The sequence below is a fragment of the Apus apus genome, chromosome 4, assembly GCF_020740795.1.
Source record: "Apus apus isolate bApuApu2 chromosome 4, bApuApu2.pri.cur, whole genome shotgun sequence".
Classification (NCBI taxonomy): domain Eukaryota; kingdom Metazoa; phylum Chordata; class Aves; order Apodiformes; family Apodidae; genus Apus; species Apus apus.
In genome coordinates this window covers 96,153,678-96,179,344 of record NC_067285.1, presented here as the reverse complement: position 1 = coordinate 96,179,344, position 25,667 = coordinate 96,153,678, and the positions used below count along the sequence as shown (strand labels likewise).

The 25,667-nt window shown below is 38.4% G+C and overlaps 1 protein-coding gene across 1 annotated transcript; it reads left to right on the top strand.

The window, feature by feature from the left end:
* Window positions 1–504: 504 nt before the first annotated feature.
* On the top strand, window positions 505–21,088 carry ANAPC4 (anaphase promoting complex subunit 4). The gene is made up of 28 exons (XM_051617954.1): window positions 505–687; window positions 1,347–1,452; window positions 2,478–2,610; window positions 3,820–3,894; window positions 4,036–4,062; window positions 4,148–4,192; window positions 5,633–5,717; window positions 6,114–6,224; window positions 6,782–6,865; window positions 7,110–7,196; window positions 7,933–7,997; window positions 8,091–8,133; window positions 8,238–8,314; window positions 8,725–8,825; window positions 8,905–8,956; window positions 9,252–9,307; window positions 10,443–10,489; window positions 11,349–11,405; window positions 11,566–11,622; window positions 12,119–12,212; window positions 13,856–13,953; window positions 14,460–14,521; window positions 14,605–14,643; window positions 14,731–14,832; window positions 15,157–15,234; window positions 16,001–16,171; window positions 17,738–17,861; window positions 18,253–21,088. Exons 1-28 carry the CDS (start codon window positions 580–582, stop codon window positions 18,457–18,459), a joined length of 2,391 nt encoding a protein of 796 aa, XP_051473914.1. The 5' UTR covers window positions 505–579; the 3' UTR covers window positions 18,460–21,088.
* The last annotated feature ends 4,579 nt before the right edge of the window (window positions 21,089–25,667 follow it).

The window sequence follows — 25,667 nt, the reverse complement described above, 5'->3', positions numbered from 1 at the left end:
TTTACATCATTGCTGGTGCACGCGCACACGAAGCTGAACGAGCCGGACACTTGTCTTTGTGTCATGTAACAACTTGTATGTTTAGAATTAGCAGTTTGATGACGTGCGAGTCTGAAGTCACGGGAGGGTTACTGCCCGGAGCTGAGGCCGGGGCGGGTGCCGCAGGTTTGCGGTGGAACTGGAGGGCTAGGGGCAAGGGAGAGAGGTTGTGTTTGCGTCGCGGCGGGAGCGCGGACCCTGCCGAGCAGCCACCGCGGGGGCCGGGCCCTCGCGGCCCGGGCGTGTCTCAGCCCCGTGGGGCAGGAGGGGCGGGACCCACCGCCCGCCGGGCGACAGCCCTTCCCGCGGCGGGGCTCGGGGCGGGAAGAACCTGAGGCGGGCCCGGCGCTGCCGCCGCGCTGCTCCCTGGGCCCGGCGCTGCGGTCCCGCTTCCCGCGGGGCCCAATCGGGGCCGCGGCGGCAGGCACCGCCTCCGGAAGCGGGAGCCGGGCGGGAGGCGCCGGGCCCGGGTCGGGGGCCGCGCGCTGCGACGGGCGGGACGCGGCGGCCGGGGCAGCCGGGCCGGGGCAGCCCGGCACCATGCCGCCCTTCCGGCAGGTGGGGCAGAAGCAGCTGCCGCAGGAGGTCGTCTTCATGGCCTGGTCCCCGAAAAGGGACCTTATCGCCCTGGCCAACAGAGCGGGGGAGGTGAGTGCGGGGTCCCGCGGCGCCGGGGCTGGGCTGGGCCGGGCCGGAGGCCGCGTCCGTGGGCGGGCGTGGAGACTGAGGCGGGAAGGGCAGGAACACGCTGCCTGTTCTGTGGCCGAGATGCCTTTGCTGTTGTCCGTGGTGCGATTCTCGTAAGCTTAGCCAAGCATTTAGGAATAGCAATTTTTTAATGACGCTCCTCAATGCTTCTTGCCCCTTCCCTTTTTACTTTGCAGTTTCCAAATAAATTCGCTGATGATTCTCTCAGTGGCTGCATTTGGAATTTTAAAACACATGAAATTTCCTATTAAATGTATTTTCAAACGGTTTTTTTTCGTGGAACGACTGCAGGCGACCATGCATGAAGACAGACTGCTGTGCTTCCAGGCCGTCTTTGCTGGAGAAGCGTGGGTAGCCCCTGTTGGTTACAGGTTTCTAGGCTTGTGCAAGGCACAGCTTATTTCTCAGTGTTGTTGTGTAGTAAACAGATTCTTGTCCTTTAAAATGGCATAGGAGTGAATCATCTACTAGAGGAGATTATATTTAAAATGCAGAAGTTATTGAAGAACAGTAAAAACGGTTCTTCTTGGCTGGATTTGCAAACTGGTATTAACGGGAGAACGTGGTTTATTTTTGTCTTCAATGTGTTTGCTTTGTAGGTTTTACTTCATCGGCTTGCAAATTTCCAACGAGTGTGGAGTTTGCCTCCAAATGAAAATACAGGGAAAGAAGTGACTGCTCTTGCTTGGAGACCAGATGGCAAAAGTAATGTCAAATATATGAGGTGATATTGTGCAATAAAGTTCCCATTCAAAAATAGGGAAAGGTGTGGTGATGGTACCTGTTACTTGTGAAGGAAATTTTCCAGTAAACTGTTTGAAAAGAAGTGTGGCTCAATTTTATGTAGGCTTACTAAAAGTAATAGAGAGGTCTACACTGTTGATAGCAGTTGTAAGAAAGGTTTGCAAGGTGGATTTATGTCCAAAATACTGCTTTTCAAGGTATAGCCAAACATCAAGTTTCTGATTATGCAGAATATTTTCGTATGAACTGCAAAATGTATTGGGAGAGAAAGAGGCTGTCTGATCAGGATTAACTGAAGAGCTTACATTATGTAGCACAGGCTGAACTTTAGAGGCTAAAATTACTGTAATAATGCAGCAGAGAAGAAAAAAATACAGAACCTTTCCCTTCACTCATTAGAGGTGGGAGAATGGGCACAATCTTTTTCCATGATCTGTGGGTAAAAGGTACCTAGGTAGTTATATGATAGAGTCTGAGGAATTTAAGAAAATTCTTTTTGAGCTGGTTGCCTGTGATTAAAAGGCACAGAAACGTGCCTGCCACATGCTTTTATAGATGCATCAAGTTAAAAACAAGGTGATGCAAAAGTTGCTCAGCCAGTCTGAAATTGTATTTTGTTGTAATAAACCCCAAACCTTCCTGGTGGGCAGTCTTTACGTATGACTTTGGCTTCAAATTTGCAAAAACTGAAGTCTTTGCTTTACCAGAGCTATTGTTGGAAGTGTTAGAAGCATATGCAGTTGAGTATCTAGATAAATAATTGTGAAACCAGGAGCTTTACTGAAATTTATCACCTAAAATATGATAGCGGTTCAAACTTTCATTCTAATAAGTAGGTTTCAAATGAGAATCTGGAAGGACTGCAAACAGACAAAGAGAAAATTCTGTCTGGTAGCTGGCTTTGAGGACGTTATTTTGTAGTTTAGTATCAAGTACAAAGTTTTTTGCACATGGGTTATTTATACATGTTACTCATCTTTCTCTAGTTTTGGCTTTTGGCCTCACTGATACCAAGCGGATTATTTTGTGTGATGTAGAAAAGCCTGAAAGTTTGCACTCCTTCTCTGTGGACTCATCTATTACATACATGCATTGGATGGAGGTAACTGAGGAAAGCAGGTGAGTCGGAAAAACTCTGTAAGTAAATTATGGGCTACGTAGTGTCACCTTACTAATTGTTATAGTCGGTATGTTACAAGCTGTCATATAAAATAATATGTGTAGCTGTTGCTTTTTTATTTACCACTTGGCTAAAATTTTCCTTTTAGTTAGGATAGACACTTTTTGTATTCTTATTTTAGTGCTGATATTGTAGTCTTGTGATACAAAACATGATCTTGAGATCTCTTATGAGCTGTTTAATCTAGTGTTAGCTTGTACAGCTTGTCTCCTGATGCAGTTCACTTCAATACCAGTTAACTAAACTAATTATAATAATGTTTCTATGTTCATCTATTTTATTAGTCAGAGTAAGTATTATATTTAAATCTTCACCTTAGTTTTCAAGATCTTTAGTGCTTACATCTTTCCTGATGTGCCTTTGGAGTAACATCCAACCCTGGTGGCAATTCTGTTGTGGCTATGCCTGCTTTGGGGTTCAGATTGCCCCTTAGTGACCATGAGTTCTGTGGCAGTGGACAATTTGCAGTAGCACTTGTGAGCTGAAGGGCATCATGGTCCCTATTTCTGTGGTCTTACAAAAGGCTCTCATATGCATCTTATTGCAGTGCAAGACAACAGTTAAATAAAACATATTTAAAAAAGGGAGGTGGTGTAAGCCTGACTTGAGGATTTCCCCCCCACCTCCAGAGAACACCAATCTTAAAGCAGCAAGAAAATAACTACATCTTAAATCAGCATTCTGCTGATGGGTATAGACTTATCTCCATATGGGGAATCTCATCCTCCAATATATCTAAGGTGTGGTATTTAATATTGCACTTTAGTCTTCCTCTCACTGTAATGTGTCTCTAGAGTGGAGCTTTTTTGAGGTGTAGGTAGGTTGTACTGCAGGGCTGTTCAGGGTTTAAACAGAAAGCCTCAGTCAGTAACTGTATTACAGATTAGGAGAGATTTGGTGGCAAGCTACTGAGCCAGCAGATACAAACTTTATATTCTCCTTTGCTGGAAATAAGAAAATATTTTCAGACTTTCATTAATTTGATAATTTGTTAAGTTATTAAATATCTCATAAGGGATTACCTGCTGATATTTGTAAACTCTTTATATATAATTTATCAAGAACATGCTGTAACTTTGAAGTTAGAAAGAAATTCTCTTTCCCCCTATTTTCACAGCTGGGTAAACACAGTCTTGTTTCTTTTTCAGTGTTCTCACTTCCTTTTACAATGCTGAGGATGAATCTAATGTCCTGTTGCCTAAATTGCCAGCACTACCAAAAAAGTAAGCATTATGCTAGGGAGCTTGAGAAGATAGAATTTGTCATTTGTAGTCATTGTTTTGATTATTCATCTTTATTGCTCTACAAATGCTTTGGATAAGATGTCTTCTCATTGTTATTGAGAATAATTATTTTTCTTTCAGTTACAGTACCACTGCAAAAATTTTCAGGTAAGAAATTGTCATATCTCTCGTTTTCTTTTTTGGCATTGAGACAAGCCTCAGAAACCCCAATCATATGTTTTTGTATTTTCAGTGAAGAAAAGTCAGATGAGATTATGAAGCTTCTGGGTGATGTCAGGTAAATTCTGTGTGTTGGATTGTTGTGTGTTTTGTTTTTTTGTTGTTTGGTTCGTTTTTTTAAGGCTATAAAATACTGGGCAAGTGGGTTGACTTTTAAGTTATTCATAGTCTGTTTTTAAGGGTCCTGGAGAAAGGATACGGAATGTCTCTTTTTTCGTGTACAAATATGAAGTTCAAAGAATGTATTGTAAACTGATGGAGACTTTTTTTACCTCTTCTTAATTTAGCTGGTTTATAAAGCATTTTAGCAGCAACTGCTGTTGGTGCTGTATCTTCTTTGCACTAGAAGATGATTTCTTGGGGTGTATTGAAAGCAATGTTGTATGTGTTACTTAAGCTGGTCTTGGAAGACCTCTGTGAATGCTGGTTATCAATGGGGAGTTCCTGTGGGTTTGCATGAGTGTGACAAAGCTAAACTTTCAATTAGATCTGAAATCAGCTGTAGTAGGGTTTCTTTAAAATAAACATTCACCAGTTATTCCTTTTTAAGACTTGATATCTCATCTGACAGTAGAACTTCCTTGCTAGAAAGATAGTTGTGGTGGCTGTCTGTGGAATAGGAGCTTTCTGGCTTCTGTCTTGGTTTTAACAGAAACCTTTAACATAAATTTAAGTGTGTAATGGACAGAAGCTGCAGTTAATTTTCTTATATTTGTATGGGGACATGTAAAACATTCTAATTTTTTATGTTGGAGAGCATGACTGCTCACTGTAATGTATACAAATATGTGTAGTTGAAGGTGTATGTGTGTATGCCTGTCCAAAGTTTAATGTTCTCAACACAGATAAAAAGGAACGGGTCATAGAGAAGCGTTTTCCCAAGTCATTGTAGCAAGTTGATTTGAAAACGTGAGCAAAACCCAGACCTGTCTGTCCCAGACCATATTCTTTGAACTGGATTTCTGTTTCTGATGGTTTTGTTACTTGTGGCTGTTCTTTACTGCCACATCATTTTCAAATGTTTAATGCTTTGAGGTTTGCCTGATGAGTGCCTGAGTGACTGCAACAAACTTACTCAGCATGTAGTTAGGATAACTCAGGGAAATACAAAAGTAGCTGTGTAAGAATAGTTGGCACCTGTATTGGTAGGTGGGCTGCTTCTAGAAACTACATTTTTTTCTTCTAGAAGGTATAAAGCTAGTGAAGAAGGACTTCTATGCCAATTGTTTTATTTTTTCCCTATTCTCAGTAAATTTAGTAGTTGATACTTGCTCTGTAACTGTTGGAGGCAGATCTTACCAATTAAATCCAAACTAAGATTTTTTTTTTAATTATTATTTTCTTGCATTGTAGACAGTAGCACAGTGTTTCTTTTTGTTTGGGGATTCTTTAGAGCATCTTTACTAAAGGAATGTAGTTTAAGTATTAAGAATTATATTTGTGTACACTAGAATTTGTTTCAATATGCTCATCAACACACATCCTTCTATTTGTATAGGCTTAATGCGCTTGTCCTTGGTGGCAGCTCGGGATTTATTGAGATTTATGCTTATGGAATGTTCAAGATTGCTACAGTAACTGAAGTATGTTCCATTCCTTTCCATATTTTTTTCTTCTTAATAGAACAAATCACAACTTAATTGAATGAAAAAAAAAAAAAGTATGCTTACACGTAAGTGAAACTGGGTTGTTGAAATTTAAAGAAAAAGGAATAGCTGTTTCTCTCAGTTGGGTTGCATGGTTATTGTTGGAAAGACATTCTAACTCCAGCAGTTTTGACATCTTGTTTCAAATGAAGCGAACTTCATTACTAATCCACAGTAAAAAGGTGCTTTGTTTCCTGAGCAGTAGCTGAAAATTCCACTTCATTTTCAAATGTCATTGACTGTGATATTCTTTGTATGTGAATGTGTTAGAGCAGTAAATGCCTCTCAGGGGAAATGCAATATTTCATTAACTTCTAAACTGGAATCCTTCAGGTGGCAGGTTCTTGTCGTGGACTATGTTTGTCTAGTGATTTGAAATCACTGTCAGTTATTACAGAGATACGAGACTCTTCAGACAGCGAAGCAGAGATAAAATATTTTCAGGCAAGTAATTTTAAAATGTTCTTCAAAAATAAAACTGCTTTTTAAATTAATTTCTGGTAGCTTTATTGCTTTCCAATTATTTGCATAAAACCCACAAACTACTATTTCCAGCCTTTCTGAAATTCAGCTTTTGGATTTATCACGTTAACATGCAGTTTGGCTGATGAGACTTATGATGATTATCTGAGGCATTAATTTAAAATACTACTTTAAATATAGCATTAATTTATTCAATTACAGTTACAGTTAAATTTTCTTCATTCTACACACAAAGGCAGAGTAGCAATGCTGTTGATTATCCAGTCTATCCGGAAAAGTCATCCTTAAAACTTTTACTGTTAGAACTCTAAAATGAGAATTGAGAGTATTTATAGATTTATTAAAAATATTTATTGTCCCCTTAAATTAAATGTATTTCCCTCTTAAAGTAAACTGTAAGGAAGTGAGAAATGATGGTTTTTCTGTGGGTCCTCCTAATCTGTCTTTTCATTTCTGCCCTCTAAAATTTCTTGAAAGACACATCATCTGTTAACTGTTGCTTTTTTCATTTGTTATAGCTGGACACTAGTCTGTTATCAAGTTACTTACCTGAGGTAACTCGAATGGCCCGGAAGTTTACTCACATTTCAACTCTGTTACAGGTACAGTTGTGTTATGGCATCTTGTAATGTCATGATTCTTACAGGCTTCAGTATTCTTAATGCAAGTAAAATAAATGTTTTCTGGTAGGAAGCTTAAGTTGATTTTAAGTAAATCTAGAGCTCTAACTTAGAATTTGATATTGTATCTACAGTATATTTTCTCTTTGTATTGTAGCATCCAGTCCCTGTGTGTGTTTTGAAGGGGGGGAAGGGAATAGTGCTGATGTCTGTGTCTGTGTTACAGTATATAAAGTTGTCTTTGACGTGCATGTGTGAAGCGTGGGAGGAAATACTGATGCAGATGGACTCACGGCTAACAAAGTTTGTACAGGTACTGCAGTATTAACTGTTCTTTTGGAAAAACATTTTTTTGCCATAGTTCTGTTGTTCACGTTAACCTACTGCATATCTTAGTGTTGTTTAAGCATAATGCCTCCAGATAACAATCTCTAAGTTCAGAGACTACCTGGAAACTGTTGTGTGTCAAGTGCTCTGATGCTGAATATATCAGTGCAATCAAGCACGATTGTGTTGAGATACTTCAGTATTTTATTTTTTCTAAGTTAATCAAAAGTGATAGTTTTCAGTTGGCACAGCTGTTGATCTCTTTCTTTTTAAGCCTGTGCTCTTTGTGCTTTAGTCATTGATAAACTGAATACAGAATTCAGTATTCCTGAGTGAGTAGCAGCCCACTGGCACTCACAGCCTAGTTTAATAGAGCATATATAACAGCCATGATTAAGATGCTCTTCAGTTTGCTTAGAGTTTGTGTTCATTGGCCATGGCTAGAAGTTAGTGAAATCAAATAGTTGTTTGGGTTTTGTTTGTTTGTGCTGTTATTTTTTTAAAGATTCTTGGTGGTGAGAAACTGCTTAGAATTTTTACAGTGTACTACAATTGATAATAACTTAAAATACTAGAAAATTTCCAGTGATTGGTAGTCTCATTTCAGCATTTAGGGGTTTGGGTGGGGTTTCCAATATACTTGAATTGAAGTGTTTGTGAGATTATTTGGTAGCCTGGATTTAATCTCTTTACCAATTTATGTCAATCATTTTGACTGACAGGAAAAGAATACAACCACTTCTGTTCAGGATGAGTTTATGCAGCTGTTGTTATGGGGCAAAGCAAGGTAGTTACTGTTATTTTATCTGAGTATGCATTTGCATTTGGTATTGAAATACAAAATGAACCCATATTTGGTTCTCTCCCCCACCCCTTTTAGTCTGGAACTTCAGGCATTACTAATGAACCAATTGACGGTTAAGGTATGTTAATGTTTCTAACATATTAAAATAATCTATTTCAGTATCTTTTAATCACTCTTCTGTTAACAGCACATTATTATATCTTTGCGTTTCTTTTTCAACAGGGTTTAAAAAAACTTGGTCAGTCCATAGAGTCTTCTTATTCCAGTATACAAAAGTTGGTTATAAGTCATTTGCAGAGGTAAGTTGCAGAATGAAGTATTATATGCTTTGCTGAAAGACAGTATGCTGTGTCAGTGGCTCTTGGTATGAAGGTGTGCTGGTGCAGAGACCTTGATCTTGGCAAAATGTGCTATTTTACTTTTGAGTAAAGGAGATCTATTGAAGTATTTTGAATAATCTCCATTATTTTATATTGCTGCCTCTTGTGCTTATAGGATATATGTGAAATTTTCACACCAACTTCGTGTGGTGCTTAAAATCATTAGGACAATATCTGCTTTTCTGTGAAGTGATATGTTAACCCTTACATGCCAGACCACCCTATAATGCACTCCACTTTGCACATTAAATGATAAAAATGTAGCTTGCGGTCAAGCAGTGAATTTCCAAAGGATGACTGGAAGTTTGTACCTTCCTCTTCCTTCCTAGTGGCTCTGAGGCACTGTTATACCACTTGAGTGAATTGAAAGGAATGGCTTTATGGAAACAAAAATATGAATCTCTGGGTTTAGATGCGTCTGGAATCGAAGGTACAGTAGTGTGTGTACTGTGTACCCACTCTGATGTCACTTTTGAAAGCTTAATAGTAATGTTTAGCTCTTTTCGCAGAGGCTATTACTGCTGTTGGGTCTTTCATCCTGAAAGCAAATGAGCTGCTTCAGTAAGTATGGAGAGCTGAAAAAACATGCCTGTTGAGTCTTGTGTCAAAGGGGGAGCATGTGGCTGGGAACAGAGGGGGTTGGGAGAGCAAGACTCCTCTGTTGATGGTGAGCTTTTATCTTGTCTCACTGCATCTCATAAACTCATACCCCAAGAACAGTCTTACTTGAAATATTGTATTGGGTGTTTAAAAAAAAAATGGATAGTGCTTGCAGGCCTTTCTCTAATAAGGATGGGATTTAAGCTTGGAGCAGCTTGTAACATTTAGATCTGGTAATTTTTTCTTTCTTGCTCAGAGTTATCGACAGCAGTATGAAAAACTTCAAGGCATTTTTTCGATGGCTGTATGTTGGTAAGCTTGATGACATAGTAAGAATCCAGTGTCTGTTTTGTATTGTAAGCATTGAAGTATCTGCAAGTGATTAAGCCAATCTTAGTTATAACCAGCTATCTATTTCTGTCACAGAGCATTTCTGGACATCTAAAAAGTTACAGTTTATGAGGGAAGAATAGGTATTGTATACACTTATCCTGTAATGTTACTCCGAACTCTTGTCTGCTTCATGGGCAATTTCTGGGTCTTGACTTGGAGAAATTAAAGGACTCGTTTAGTTTACACCAAATTTGAAGTGTAGTCTAACTGTTCTTTACTCTGTCACTTGCTGTTTCCTTCTTTGGAGACCTAATAAGGTTATGCACAGATGTAAACCGTCTCTTAATGTCCAGATGCGTTCAGTAGCCACCTCCATTTGTAGCTGGGTAGCTGCAGGTAAAACCTTAGAGGGAAATCCAGAATGCTGTATTTTATCCTGATTGTTTTTATAAAGTGGTTAGGAATACGTTTATAATTTTTAATTGATCTTTTTAGAACCACTTTAGAAAAAACTAAGAAGTCTTACCGGATACTGTGAAAGCACAAGAAGTGCAGTGTTAGCACTTACTGGCAGGAATATAATAATTTTAATATTAAAAATTGGAGAAAACAGAACAGATTTCTCTGTCATAATGTTAGAACTCCCATTATTTAGATGTTCACTGTGTTTGCTTGTGTTGAAACCAAACACAGAAGTGTTTTTGTAGGCCTCGCCGATTTAAAATGACTTTTGTGCAATTCTCTTAAAACATGTTTCTGGACATGACAGCATTAATATATTTTTATATGCCCATTTTACTATTCTTAGTTTGTACATGAATAAGTTCTTATGAACCCTTTTAATAATAATCTTATCTCAATTTTGTACAGGATACAGTGTAGTTGGAAAAGATGAAAGATAAACCTTTTCCAAGATTTGTATTGTAAGCTAGTGTATTGTAAGCAAGTGAGGTTCAATTTCAGTTTCAATTCATAATTCTTCATTCCAGACTCTTGTGCTTCTGATAAATTAATCTTTTTATCAGCAGTATGTTATTAAATAGGCGTGGAAAATTAAGAATATTAAGAAAACATGTTAATATTGATGCAGTAAGGATATATTTTTTTCCCTCAGGCATGCTGAGGATGTCAGAAGATCATGTGCTTCCTGAGCTGAACAAGGTAGTAGTAACATTTTCTACTAAATGATGGTATCCTCTGTATTCTGCTTGGTTTGAGTGCAAGGTTAAAGGTTTATTTTTTGTTCTAAAACTTAAAGGTTGGTGTCTGTAATTTATTTGAGAAAGCTGATGCCTGCAGAGTCACACTAATATGCTGTCTTGCATGCACTTCTTTTTTTGTTTTCTTTGTTAATTCTACTGCTCTCTTTGGTGAATGCTCTTTATGTAACCTAAATGACCAAGTTAACCAGAATGGGATTGTAACATCTTCACCAATGCCCTGGTAAAGAAGATGGAGTACACCTGCATCAGATTTGCAGACCCTGTCACCCTGATGAACCAGTTAATACACTTGAGGACATGTCTGTGCCTCCTGGAGGGAAATAGGCTAGAGGAATGAACAGGTAGGGACCTCCTGGAGTTCAACAAGGACACATGCACGGTTCTGTTCTGGGGAAGAGCAGCCGTGCTGAGATGCATCTGGGGATGTCTGCAGATGCAAACTGGGCATGAGCCAGCAATGCACTCTGGCAGCAAAGGTAGCCAAGAGTAACCAGGGCTGTACTAATAGGAGCATGGGAAGGAGGTTAAGAGAGGTAGTTACTCCCCTTACTTGGCACTCATCAGATCACTTCTAGAATACTGGCAACTGTTGGGGGTGCTGCTATTCAAGACAGACATGAATAAATGACTAAGTTCAGCAGAGGGCTTCTAAGCAGGTTGGAGGCTGCAGCACTTGCCCTGTGAGGACAGGCTGAAGGAGCTGCACTTGTTCAGCCTGCAAAGCATGTGTTCTGTGCTCACTGAAATGTCTTTCTTATCCTTTGCTTTTCCGACAGTCTTTTTTTTTTTTTCCCTAGATGACTCAAAAAGATATCACATTTGTTGCTGATTTTCTTACTGAACACTTCAATGAGGTAAGTTATATTGGTTTGCTAAGTACAGCGTCTGACTTTTTTCTCTGCCAAGAACTGTGTCTGAAAAATCCTGTAACTAAATAATTTAATCATCTTTTTGTACACTACTTCTCCTTAACTTTAATATAAATAATGGGGGATTTTTGGAATTATTTTTCAGGCACCAGAACTTTACAATCGTAAAGGAAAATACTTCAATGTGGAGAGAGTTGGCCAGGTAAAGAACTAAGGAATTAATCAAAAAAGAATAAATGAGAAAATCCTTAAATGGAAAAGCTTTTAAAGCTGTGCTCACTTTTCTTCCCTGTCCCTTTTGCTCTGTATTGCACATTACAGTAACGGTAAAGGACAGTATTTAAAAAAAATTTGTAAGTGCTGTATTTGTAGAAAAAGGCTCAAATTTCTTTATAGCCAGCAGTAGTGATGTAAAACTGAAATTTGTTTGTCTCTATACCATTGATCACTGGATTTCAAAACATCTGTCCTCAAATTTGTTTTAAAAATCAGTTTCTTATGAAAATATTACTATATAATCTTGGACAATAGTTGATTTTTCTTACTGTTTCAAGAAGAGATAGAATACTTAGTTTTAAGACTAGGCCATATTAATTTAAGAAGTGTTTAACAGACTTGGGAGGGGCCAATGTTGGATGTGAATTCTACTGTCCCATATTCTTAAAGTGCAATCTTACAAGTGTCTGTTTCTTTTTTAGTACTTAAAAGATGAAGATGATGACCTTGTATCTCCACCTAATACAGAGGGAAACCAGTGGTTTAACTTTCTCAAGAATAGTACTCATCTTAAAGGTCATGTGTGCTTTAGGCGAAAGGAAAAATGAATTAAATACTTAAGTAGACTGTAACAACTGTACAAGAATAATCTGTTTCTACAGGCTTATGAGTTACTTTATAGGGTTAGTCATGAGTCCCCATCTGAGTAAACTAAAATAAATAGGCCTTGTTAGTTTACCCAGTTTTTATGTAGCTGCTTGCCCAGTCAGTTACCTTTTCCTGGGCATTGGGAGTTTCCTACCTTTTATGTACCAGTTTCAGAAATGTTGGCTTGGAAGGAATCCCAGGAGATGTCTGTTTTAGGAGATCTTAATTCCAGTTCCTGCAAGTATTAATTATGCTTAGGTCATACCTGAGGGAAGCGTTCTAACTTGTTCTCTTTGACTGGAGTCAGACTGTTTTGTTAATGAGTGATGAAGTAAGAGACTGTAACAAGCTGATGGTTCTTGTTTAACTTTAGAAACTACAGACTGTAAAACTTCTACAGCATAAGCTGTCTTGTAGTGCAATTTGCTGTGGCTGCCTTTTTTTCTGCCAATTTAGTTCAACGAAAGGGGAGAAGTGGTAGCATTTTTGTTTGGCAAAGTAGTGTTTAGAAATATATTTTTTAATCTACTTGGAAAATAGGTTTGATGCTTTAAAGGTGTACACTAGTTGACTGGTCATTGCTGTTGCTACCCAAGATTCATGATCATTTGCAGAGATAGCTTGTTAGTGGTTTCCTAGGTATTAATTTGGCAAGTATTGAGATGTTTGTCTCTCTCTCAGAACTGTAAGGTTTATAGGGAAAGTAATGCTTCTGTCATTGACACTTTCTACCCTTTGGTGTTTTATATTGCTTTGTTGGCTGATGTAATTTTTATAATTTTTCTGTCTAAACATTGAGAAAGAAACAGGTTATGTACTTAAAATAAGCAGTGACATTTATCCCAAAGCTAAATGTTTTCTTATGAAGTAGTTAATTTCATAAGAACAAATCAGTCCTATTGAAGCCAAATCATAGTTTCTGTAGGTATGGAACTTATTTTACGTAAGGTGTTTTATGACAACTGTGTTTGTATCTCTTGAGAAAATGCCCTTCCATCTTTTTGCAGTTTTGAATGGGCTATGGCCGTTTCTTATTAATTTATCTAGTTTCCTATTGTAATCCAGTGTTTACTTCTGTTAGAATGTATAATCGGGGAGTAATTTAGGCAGTCACCTCATCCAACCAAAGCAGGGCCAATTTTGAAGCTAGACTGGGTTGCTCAAGGCTTTGTGCAGTCGAGTCCTCTGCACCTGCAAGGATAGAGACCCCGCAAGCCCTTCTGGCACCTTGATCTAGTGACTTAACCAGACCTTGCGAAAACTTTTTCCTTGTATCTAATTGGAATTTTCCTTGCTGGTGCTTATGACTGTTACATCCCTTCTCCCTGTGTGCAGATTTGAAAATTATGTCTTCTTTAACTCCTATCTTAGGCTACTGAAGGGACTGTTGGGTTCCTCCTTGTTAGCCCTTGCTTCTCTAGGCTGAACAAACCCAGCCTCTTCAACTTCTCTAGCCCTGTGACCATCTCACTGACTGTCCACTGTACTCATTCCAATTTGTCGTGTTAATAACAGCACAGTATGTTTTCATAGAGATAAAGTAATTTAAAAATGCTTGTATGTGTTTACAGAGAGTCCACTTTTGTTTCCCTACTATCCTGAGAAATCACTGCATTTTGTCAAAAGGCAGATGGAAGGGGTCATTGACCGGTGTTTACAAAAGCCAGCAGTAAGTTCAGTTTATATAGATGTTAACTTTCTTTTAGGGGTAGCAGTCAACTGAAGATAACAGCCATGCTTAGTAAGGCCTGAAGTTTTAATATTTGCCTTCAAGTACCTACAGCTTAGGTGGTAGCATGTAGCCCAGCTTCACCATGTCAGGATAACTTCAGGCCTTTGCCTGAGGAGAGCACAGTGTGGGGGGTTTTTTTTGTTTCACATCTTCTGTTCCCAGATTATTGGGATCTATTTTTAATGTTAATTAGCTTGGTGTATGTACTGTGTACTAGGTAGACTGTGCTAGTTGGCAATACATTAGTTTATGTATTATGAAGAAGTGTGAAACAAATGTATCAAATGGTAGTAGTGTTTGCAATTGGGATGTTTATTCCAGCATAAATATTGGTGGATTATTCTTTGGGATGTACTCAGGTGTTTTTTGTTTGTTGTTGTTTCTTAAGCTAAAATTATTAATAACTGCCTGCATTTTGGCCCTGTTTTCATTGTATTTGTCAGGACATAATTGGTAAATCAGTGCATCAAGCAGTCTGCGTGTCTCTTTACAAAACTTCTCAAAGGTATTTCTTTACATTATTTCTAAAGATCAGTTGCACAAAATTACAGCAGCATTTTATAAACTGGTTTGTTTTTTTCTTTTCAGTGAAGACTCGACACCTCAATTATTTAAACTACCATTTTTGTAAGTATGCTGTTATTCCTTGCTCTAAGTTATTTACCAATTGTTAAAAATTGACCTAAATTTTCATTTCCTCCTCCCACATTACAGGTGGAATGACAAAACAACCAATATACATTATGTTCTCTTCACCATATTAGAAAATTCTATTTCTAAAATATACATTTTGAGGAGACATTCTGATACTTCCAGGTAAGACCAAAGGGGGAAACGTGGTTTGTGAGCTTTGGCACATGTGTACAAAGACAATTACAATTTGAATATTTTTGAAGAAAGAATTAATGAGCAGCATGAATACAATCTTTCTTGTATACTAGAGAAAATGAGGAGGACAGTAGGAAGAAGAAATCAAAAGGATCACATCCACCAGTTACATCATCTTAGGATGTAGCTGTGAATTGTGCTAAGCTTAGACAGGTTTACATCATCTGTTAACACAGTTGCCATTAGATGTTTTGGATTCTATATGAATGGAAAAGAAATTAGTAACTGAGATAATGAACTCTGTTCTTCTAGGTCTGTCAGTAATGGAATTCTTGCAGTAGAGTTTGGAAACTTCTTGAACAACAGTATAAATGAGAGCTCAGACTCCAAGTAAGTATATTTGATTTTTCTTCCAGAATTGCAGATTGCTAAATTGAAGACCATGATTTCTAGTGTTTATTTTGCATTAAGTTAACTTCTCAGACATTATAGTTTGGCTTTCATCCTACAAGTTATGGCTTCACATGCTGGACCAACTTGTCGTCCATAAGTGAGTCAGGCTGTAAGAAATGTCATAGGTGCATGAAGCTACAGGATTGTGGGAGTCTTACTTTGCATTTCATCTCAAAGTCAAGTAATCTGTAGTTTTCTAACTGAAGCTTCAGCACATGCTCAAGAAATAAAACTAGCTGGAAACAGATGCTCCTCATATCTGTGATGTTCCTTAAGTAAGATGGAATGAGGCTTGATATACCTGAATGAAGGTGTTTTAGAAGGCATAGCAGACTAAGCTCATCCTTTTCATGTAAAAAGGTCAGATGCGATTGCCTTCAAGTACATTCAGGCAGGTTTCTAAATTTTCTTTGATGTTTGTGTTCACTGTTTCTTTCATTTCACATTAAATAGGGAAAAATAAGGTTGCTAGTAAGTTGTGTTTTTTTCCCTTCAGAATAATTTTTCCTGCATGATAAAGGAGTCTGCTGTGGTTGTGGTGTTCTTTTTAGTCTTAGCTGAATGACTGACCTTTTTATCATTTACAGTAAAGCTCACTGCTAACTATTGGATACTTTTTAACATGAATGCTGTGCAACCTAGAAGTATGTTAGTTCTGTATTCACTTTTATTCCTTGCTGCTTTCTACATTTTTTTCCTGTAGATGCTACAGTTGTTTAGATGCACACTTCTATGATGATGAAACCATAACTGTAGTTCTGAAGGAGAGTGTGGAACAAGAGGGGAAGGAGAGAATCTTGGCTCAGCTGCCTTTATCTTCAGTATATACAGATGAGGACCCAGACAGGGAATTCATTTGGGATTCTACTAAAAGGTACTGAAAAACTTCCAGCAAGTCTGAAAATGCAGAACTGAAAAGCAGATTAAGCAGATATTCTAATTATGTACAGTTACTCATCTTTTGTGTGTGTAAATATTTTGAAGACAAAGACTCTTTTTGAGCCAGGGAGGGTGGGGGATGGAAGCTTCCTAAACAGTTTGCTTTTTGGTTTTGGGAGCCTGAGTTAGGGTTGATTTTGCTTTTTTTGAGGCTGAATGCTACCTGTGCACATGACTCATTTGAAAATGGAGGACCAGTTGGAGACACCCTGTTGAATCAGAAATCCTCTTTTCTTTAGAGGATGCTAACTTTGCTGGTCAGAATACTTGAATTTAGGATGCTTTCAGCATACTTGCTTGTACACCTCTGTCTTGTAATAAGGATACAAAGATATTTCTTCATCTTCTTCTTGGTAGTCACACATAAAACTATTGTCAACTTAACCTTGAAATATCAGAATTGGTGCCACTCTCTCTGTTAGCAAAGGGATAGAAGAGCATCTGGGGGAAGTGAGTGCACACACATACAGAAAAATGGTTGGCTTTCTGGGCTGCAAGTGCACATTGCCAGTGGATGTTAAGCTTCTCATCAGCTGATACCCCCAAATCCTTCTCCTTAGGACTGCTCTCAATCCATTCTATATCCAGCCTGTGTTTGTGCTTGGGATTGCCCATGCCTTCATGCAGGATCTTGCACTTGTCTTTGTTGAACTTCATGCAGTTCAATGGGCCCACTGCTCAAGGTCCCTCTGGATGGCATCCCTTCCCTCCAGTGTGTTGACCTCACCACACACTTTGGTGTTACCGGCAAACTTGCTGCGGGTGCCCTCAACCCCACCATTCATGTTGCTGATGAAGATGTTAAACAGCACTTTTCACTGATTTCCACTTGGACATTGAGCCTTTGCCTGCAGCTCCTTAAGTGTGACTATCCAGTCAAGTCCTTAACCACCAAGTGGTCCAGCCATCCAGTCCCTGTCTCTCCAGTTTGGAGACAGGGATGTCATTGACACAGGCACAGTGTCAAATGCTTTGCATAAGTCCAGGTAGATGAAGAATTAACAAGTATTGAAGAGTGAAAAAAAAGTATAAAAAACAAGTTCAAACTAATCCTGGCCAATGTAATAGGCAGAGGGTTCCTTCATACAAACCTCATGAGTGGGAGTGGAGTGATACATCTTTGAAAGGTCATGGAGGCCAAATTTCTGTGTTAGTGGAGGCAGGACTTTGTTCAGAAATTTCTGTTCTTGGAGAGGAGAAGTCTGAAGGAAGGCCATCCTCCTCATCCTGCTCTGGCTGTTACTTGTGGGAAAATTGGGCTTTACAGCTCTTCTCTCACCTGCTCTAATATTTTACCTCAGTTGAAACATGCTGTCTCTACAGTTGGATCCCCTGCTCTAGGATACCCTGTCTGTAACAGAGTTATGATGGTTTCAGATGCTTATCTGCTCATTGCATATCATATGAAACTTAGACATAAAAAACAGGACTGTGTTTTTTCTTAGTACTAGAATTCTTTCTTATGTACTAGTATTGTGCTTTTCTTCTTGCTTATGGGCAGGCTGGATGAGCAAAGTGGTGAGATAACCACACGTACTGTCTTTTTGGAGAATCAGTGGAGAGTGCTGGAGAATATGAAAGCTCAGTATGTTGCTGTAAATGGTATTAGAAAAGTTTCCTGTGTGGTAAGTACAGTATCTATGAACAAGCCTATAAACTCTTAAAAGAAAACAGACCATTTATGGAGAGAGTGACAAACTGTTTCTGCTAATTTAGTTAAATTTATCAAAACTTGTTGTTTTTTTTTAAACAAGTAGTTTATTCTCTCATACTCCGTTAGAAGTGTGTCAGGATACAGTCACACCTCTCGTAACTCAACACAGAAAAACTTTAAGAGGAGTAATAGATCTGCTTGCTTTACTTTTCAGCCTGCAGAACATTAAAGAAGTTGCTAATTTCCTTGATACCTCCATTTTGAAGATAAAGGCTATTTTCAAAGCTATTGGCTGACATTTAAAATGGTGTTGGTGCATGCATTTATTTATTTATTAAGAGAAACTTCTGATGTCTCTATAGCTAAGTTCGAATCTCCGTCATGTGAGGGTGTTTGAGATGGATGTAGAGGATGATGGGGAAGAAGAGGAAGAAGAAACAACTCAGGTTGCAGCTGGGGAACCAGATGAACTAAATCAGACTGCGTATAACCAGGACAATGTGTGTGGTGCATCTGCTGAAGAACTACCTGATGAAACAGAAGAACATGAACCTAGTTTGGATCCTTGATGTAGGCTTTTATACTGGTAAAGAACAAGACTATAATTTAACTGCATGCTGCTGAGATGACAGATCCTGTACCTACTCAAGCAGCTGTAGTAGGATGTTGTGTGTCAGCATTCTGTACTGCTTCTCACCTCAGATTGTTCTAGAGTATGTTTATTTGCCCCTTTTTTTTGACTGACACATTATTTGATAACTTTTTCATTTGCAATTTTTAATAGGTATGGAGAAAAAAAATATCTACTGATGTTTATGTGGTTCAGCCCTGTTCAGCCCTGAATTCTGTTATTAAGATAAAATGAACTTGTATGTGACAACAACAAAACTTGGAACTGAATTGTTTTATTCTCAGATTTTGTGTTCTAGTCATGGGTACAGAAGCTTCCTGTAGAGCCAACATTTAAGAGTATGTTTGGCCAATAAGAAGCTTGTGGTTTCAGCATAAGACTAGTTAGAAGACAAAATTTAACAGTATTTACTTAAATACATGCTTCTAAATACTCTTTAAGTAACATCTATACTCAGTGACAGAGTATTTCAATCTGTGTGGTTCTTTAGTCCTCAGTGCAACATTTGTGGATGTTTTCTCAAATGTTTGCATCTCTCAGCCAGCCTAGTTTCTGTGAGATTGTTCCTGAAAGTCTGTCTTCTCTATCTGATAGTTTTGTAATTAAAAGTTACAACAGACTGTGTATAATTTATTTAATTATTCTGATGTGGCATTGTGTACCACCCATTGGTTTCAGTGTAATCATGTTCCTTGCTAATTTTTATGTTGCTCCAGGAATGGCATAGTGCTAAGCAGTAGAAGCTAGAAACAGTGCTTAGAAATCTAAAATATTTATTCTTCCCTACTAGCTGTCAGAGTCTTTACTGACTTAAAACTCAGCTCTTTGAATGAACAATGTTGCTAAATGTGTAATTTTCCTTCAGAACAGTGAGCGTACCTTGTAATTGTGAAGAGGACCAGGTCTTATGCATGTGCTCCATTCTGTACAAAACTAAACAAATTTTTTGTAATTGCTAATTGGCATTGCAAAAATCAAATAGTAGATTTATCCTTTTTTTTTTTTAATATATATGCCATTTTTAAGTAACTGGTTTTTAAAGTGGACTTTTGAAGGTTTTGGACTGTTTGGGGGAGACTGTTGTAAACAAATTTGTTTAATTTTGAGACTGATTTTTTCCCTTCCTTACTAACTTCCTTGAAAACTGCTTGCTGTTAAGCATTCTCATCTAACATGCTAAGGGTTGAAGGCAAAATGAAGCTGTAGGAGATATGGGGCAGAAATGCCCATTCAGAAGTGCTTTGGATTTTCTGTGTAGAGCAGTTACACTTCATGAGAAATTGCTGCTATAAGAGAACCTATTCAGCTTAAGCTTGGCCTTCTGTTCTTCCAGGAAGCTTTTGCTTCTGACCTAACTTTAAGAATTGTCACACTAGAATACTTCGAAACAGTTGATTTGCTGTGCTTTCTGCTGAGTAGTTTTAGACCATGTGTATGTGGAAATCTGATCTCTCCTGTCCATAATTGTTTGTATATTTGTGTTAGTATCAGGTGTGCCCCGTGCCACAGGGGCATGCCCTGCAGAAATCTCCCTTGCGGTTATTCTGTGTGTCTTTTGAGTCAGTGGGAGTTCTGTTTCTGGTGTGGATAAGTACATGTGCACATTCTACATTTCACAATGACATATATAAAGGCACTAGTTTAGGTCAGTGCTTCTGAATGCATTGCTGATTCCTTCTGTCAAACTTATTTTTATTTTGCTACCAGATTTCTGTAGTAATAAAGGTATCAGTAATGTGCTTATACATCTGTTTTCTAAAGGGTGATAGGAAGTACTTGATTTAGAAGCTTTTCAGGATTTTGGTGGAGTCTGGACATGATCTTGCTTGTCATTTTGATCCCTCCATTGCCCTTTTTAATGCTGAGGGCATATTCAACCTTTTTTCTGCTGTGTTCTCATTGTTCTTATTCTTTCTTGATAGTTTTGTAGTCAAAAAGAACTCTTATATTCTCAGCAAGTGTGCACACAATCCACTCTTCGTAATACTAATCTTTAGGTCTCTGAGAATAATGTACTGCTGCCTTTTTTTTTTTTAATACCTACCTGTTTTGTATGTGGGATTTCTAGGTTTTTTTTTTAAATATCTTGGGCAGCTTTTTTTTTTTTTCTGCTGTTTGCCTTGTTTAATCCCTTTAACAGACTTTTTGTCCATGCCTTTTCTGCCTGACCTGCATAACTTAAACACTTGTCACATTGCCACGTTTCTGCCTCGGTTTGTCACGAGTGAGTGCTGCTTTGCTTTCCAACCTGGGCATGCTGTGCTATCATTGCCTCCCACTTACATGGATTTCATTGCATGCTCACATCTGCCTTCATAAACGACCACTTCAGCTGCTCAGAAAGATATGACATAGATGAAGAGGAAGAGGGAATAAAAGCTTGCTTTAGGTAGCTGTTTGTTTTTTGCAGAGGGGAGAGGAGATGTGTATTTTTGTAACAATACCTACAGTTGGTTCTAATGCTCCACTTTGAAAAACCTACTTAAAAATCTTTAAGCCTACATGTGAACCCTGACAGAATGGGAAAGCCATCTACATAATAAAGTTATTTCAGTAGTCTGTTTTAATATCTGTAGTCAGAGTTGCATCATGTGTCCTGTTACATACTGCAGTAATATCTGCAAACATCTTTCTTGCTACCTAAAACTAGCTGTTGCTCTTGGAGTTGAGGCTCTAATTTCTTGCTTGACAAGCTGGTTTAGCAGAAGAGCTGGCTTAGCTTGTGCTGTGGAGCAATGGTAGCAGTCTAAAAATGATATTTTGGAGAGGGGAAGGAAGACTTCACTATGGATCACTTCATAATAAGGATGTATGGAATTGTAATGGGGTGAGTTTCAAGGAGAGAGATGCAAAATGACATAGGGATCTCTATGGAGAATGTCAGCGTGTAGGAATTCTAAGAAAAAAACCCACCCCACCTTGTGAAGTGGAAGAGATGCCACTTGTAGGTGAATAAAATGCATTTGACTATACTTCTATGTTGAGTAGTAGAGCTGCTATTAAATCAATCTGGAGACCATTTGTGCCAGCAAAATCCAGGGTTTGAAGTTAGCTATAATGAGATATAAATGTAGCGTGGGTGTTCCGACATTCTTCCCCAGGGAGTATTACACAGCTACTGCTTCAGGCTGCCAGTTTTACAGCTCTGCTGGCACCTCTGTGCAAATTCTGTAATCCTACCTGCTCCTGTGAATCCGAAGACCTTGGGTGGTTTTATGCAGTTCTTGCTGTTAACCTAGAGGTTAAATTAAAGAATCATATCAGGTTTAGTTCTTCAATTCTCACCAGGAGCTCTACCTCCTAAGGTGAACCTATTCTTACTAAGAAAAAAAGAAAAGAACCACTTAGGGTCTAGTATAGGAAATAAAAGACTGTTTTCAAATCTATGCTCTTATTATCATACAAAAGGAATTCAGTCCTGTCCCAGCAGAGCTGTTGCATGATGGATCTGGTGTTGAAGTTTTCTTGGTAAGTCATTGGGTCTGTTTTGAAAAAAGTCAATTAAATGTTTGCTTGACTGAAAAAGGTTTGATTCTGAAGTCTGGAGATTAGGGTATATGCTAGTCACCTGAGAATGTGAGGTTCAAGGCCTTCTTTCAAATTAACCAGAAAATAGGATTTGAAAAACCCCTTCTTTTTCTCACCCTAGTGATTTAGAGGTGCGATCATTTTTCCCTAGACATTTTTTCTTAAATTAGTTATTAAAATAAAGTCCTCAGAGATTGATTTTTGTTCCTGTAATTCTCAAGAGAATATGTAAATTCTGTAAAGAAGATGAGGACCTGGCCTCAGGTGTACTGCACTGCAATAATCTCAAGAAGAAGAAACTTTTTATTTCCATATGTTGAGTTAACCGTATTCCCTTCATAGTGGAATCCGACTGGACTAGAAGCAAACGGACAAAGCTTTTTGCTTTCCCCTTTAGAAATGTGTGGTATTTGTGATGTCTCCTCTCTTGCAGCTGATCTATACTAGGCTCAGTGCTCCCAACTATTTAGCCAATGTTCAGAATATTGAAATGTAGAAGGAGGATGGAAAGCATCAGTGGGCACTGTGGTTTCCAGATAGCATATATGAATTTTGAGGTGATGTTATTTTGATCAGTTGCATGGAAAACAACATGCTATTTGCACTAATTTCTAGTTTGTTGGTTTTTTTTTTTTAAAGTATTATTAAGGTAGGAAGATGAACTAGTGAGCAAAGTAGATGAGAATTCTGTATTTTTTTTTTTTGTGGTTCCTAGAGGTAGATCTCTTCCAAATTAGTTTATTTGTGCTCCCTTGAGAGAGACAACATGCAATGCATATGGTCTTACTAGAACACTATTAAAGAAACTAGTATTGGAAGATAACTTGTTTATAACCTATGACCAAATTATGGTTAGTTCACTGTGCAGTTCTGCTATACACTGAAATAGTGGCTTGCTTTGTTCTGCATTTCCCTTTCATGACTGGTGATCACGGAAATCTTGGAGAATTGTGACAGACAGATTAAGACTGGTATGAATGAAAATGTCTGGGAGTGGAGGTACTAGAAGGAATAAGAGCAACAGAAGAGCTATAAGAATAGCATGTGTTGAACTCACTTAGATTAGCAGGTCAAAATGCTAGCATGTGTCTACATGTAGATGATCAGGAGGCAAAGGACTTGAGCAAATGGGCAAATATCTGATGACTCTTGGAAGCAGGACAAGATGGATAGATTGATTATTGACAGTTCCTAAGGGATACAAAAAGGCCTGTCCAAAACCACCACATGGTTGCCAGCCTAGGAAGAGCCCAAAGTGGTAGGAACTCAATAGCTGGTGTCCTGTTTTCCTCTGTTGTCACAAGGAGTCCTAGACAGACCTCCTGGATACAGGAGACTTGACACCTGAATTTTGCACAGACTGCCTGGACACGCACATTGAGGTGCTTGTGAGTATGTGGAGATGAGGGTGTGAATGATTGAAACCAGTTTTGTTTCCAAATAAAATAAGCTTCCCTTCTTATACTGCCTGGCTTTATGGTTTGCTGTGTTGATTACATAAGAAATAATGCCAAAGAGGAGGGGGTGGATGTAGCCAGGTGTTTGTTTTTTTTTAAAGTTTGAAAGGATGCATTCAGTCTGAAGAGAGTAAGAACTGGATCTGAATTTTTTCAGCAATATACCTGATGAGATAATTTTGAAAGACTTAGAATACCAGTCCAGAGTTTAGGGGCATGTTGATTTCTCTGTGGTATCTGTTAGTCATCTTGATGTTTGAATGCAACTTAAAAGCAAATTGATCTGGGCCAAATTCCACCTTTGATTATCCTTGTAAAAGGTCACTGAAGGCTCCTGGACAGAATTAAAAGCAGATCTAAAAAAAACCCCAAATTCCTGCTTAGACCTACTTCTTGGTCTAATGTCTTACAAGAACTTATGACAGAGATTGGTGGTCATTCAGGGTCAAGGGTATCATGACTTAGAATAAACAGATAAAAAGAGTTCCTCACACTTGCTATTGGTGTCCAAACTACAGTAAAAAGAGATAAAAACCAGCAGACTTCGGTGCTTCCTAGGACTTTAAAAAGACACTGATGTTCCTGAATGTTCCTACAAGTAAGAAGTGACAGTGGCTTTCAGTTTCCCAACGACATGTTTCACTTCTACCTATGTTGTAAGTTGAAGCTCCCTGCTTATTAGATAAGTCTCAGGGTTGATCCCTTCTTCTAATAAAAGTAGCCACTAATCTGAAATCAGAAGTGACTATATACTGGATCTTCACTTTTCAGTTACTTGACACCCAGATGACATTCTTCCTTGAAAATTTTGAGTAGTATTTCAACTGCAGAGATCTAAAACGCTGGGTGTGCTGTGCTCCCAAATAAGAAGACATGGTTTGTCCCTGGGAGAGAAGTGTTCAAGGACTTTTGCTGGTGATCCATAAATACATGGCTGATTACAATATGCCTTGATTTTCTCCTTTTTTCTAGCTATTACATTTTTAAATACTTTTAAAAATAGAATATATATTTTTTTTTTAATGTGAAGAATCACTGTAGTTGGCAGAAGTATAGAAATGATCACATGACAAATAATGGATGTGATATCCTCTTATAAAGATGCAGTCCATATTTTGGAGAAGTTTGAGGTTACTGAAGGTTGAGAGAAAGTAGGATCTGATTTAAATTAAGGGATCTGATGGCTCACTCCTGGAGAATGACACTAAGAGTTGGGTTGGGTTCGTTTTTGAGAGGCGATAGAGATGACAAAAATGTAAGGGATTTTAAACAAACTGCAGCTGGAGGAGAGTCAAGAGATACTCTGTCCCCTCTTCCCTGTCACCTCAGTATATTTTATCTTTGTAGATTACTGGTAATTTCCTAACCTGAAGCTGGATTGCTCAGTACTAAGTGAAGGAACAACCTTATCTGTCATGATCAATTATATTGACATTTTATTGGCATGATACTGGCTCTAGCCAAAGTCCTGTGCCACCCTGTCCTTAATCCAGCAAAAGTGATCCAGGGTCAGCCTTTGGTTCTGAAAGCCTGGTTGAAGATCTTCAGCAAGGGGAGATGCTTCTCCCCTCTCCTCCCTCAGGGCTTAATACTCAACGACTACAGAAGCAAAGTTTAGAAGATGTCAATGATTCATTTCATAACATTAACATCAGGAGAAATCTACAATTCTTTACAGTCAATAGGAGTCAAAAAGGATTAATAAAGAACTACAAGAAAAATGTTTATTATTTGTTGAAATAAAGTACATTAACAAAAGCATCAATTACATGTTCTGTAGAACACAATCTATCAGGAACTCTGATTGCAAAAATTGTCTCTTACTGAAGAGAAGCTGTGCCAGAGTCCCTGTAGGCATGTTGGAATTGTGTTGTCTCAAAGTGGACCAAGGCAGAACTTGAATACAAGTGCATCCCTGGACGTTAAAATCTGGGGGAGCACAGGGGGCTCCTGAAAAAGTGTAGGTGAAATGTACACATTCCATTTTCCTATGATATTTATTGACACTATTATGTTTTCTGTGTTACAGCAAGAGACTTCCAAATGTAAGGTTCTGCTGATAGTTCTCAGTGCAGTCATCTGGCTGAAAGTAGCATTACTTACTTGTTAGGTCATACTGTTCTCCCTGTTGTGCAAGGTGAAGCCTATTTTAAATGAACAG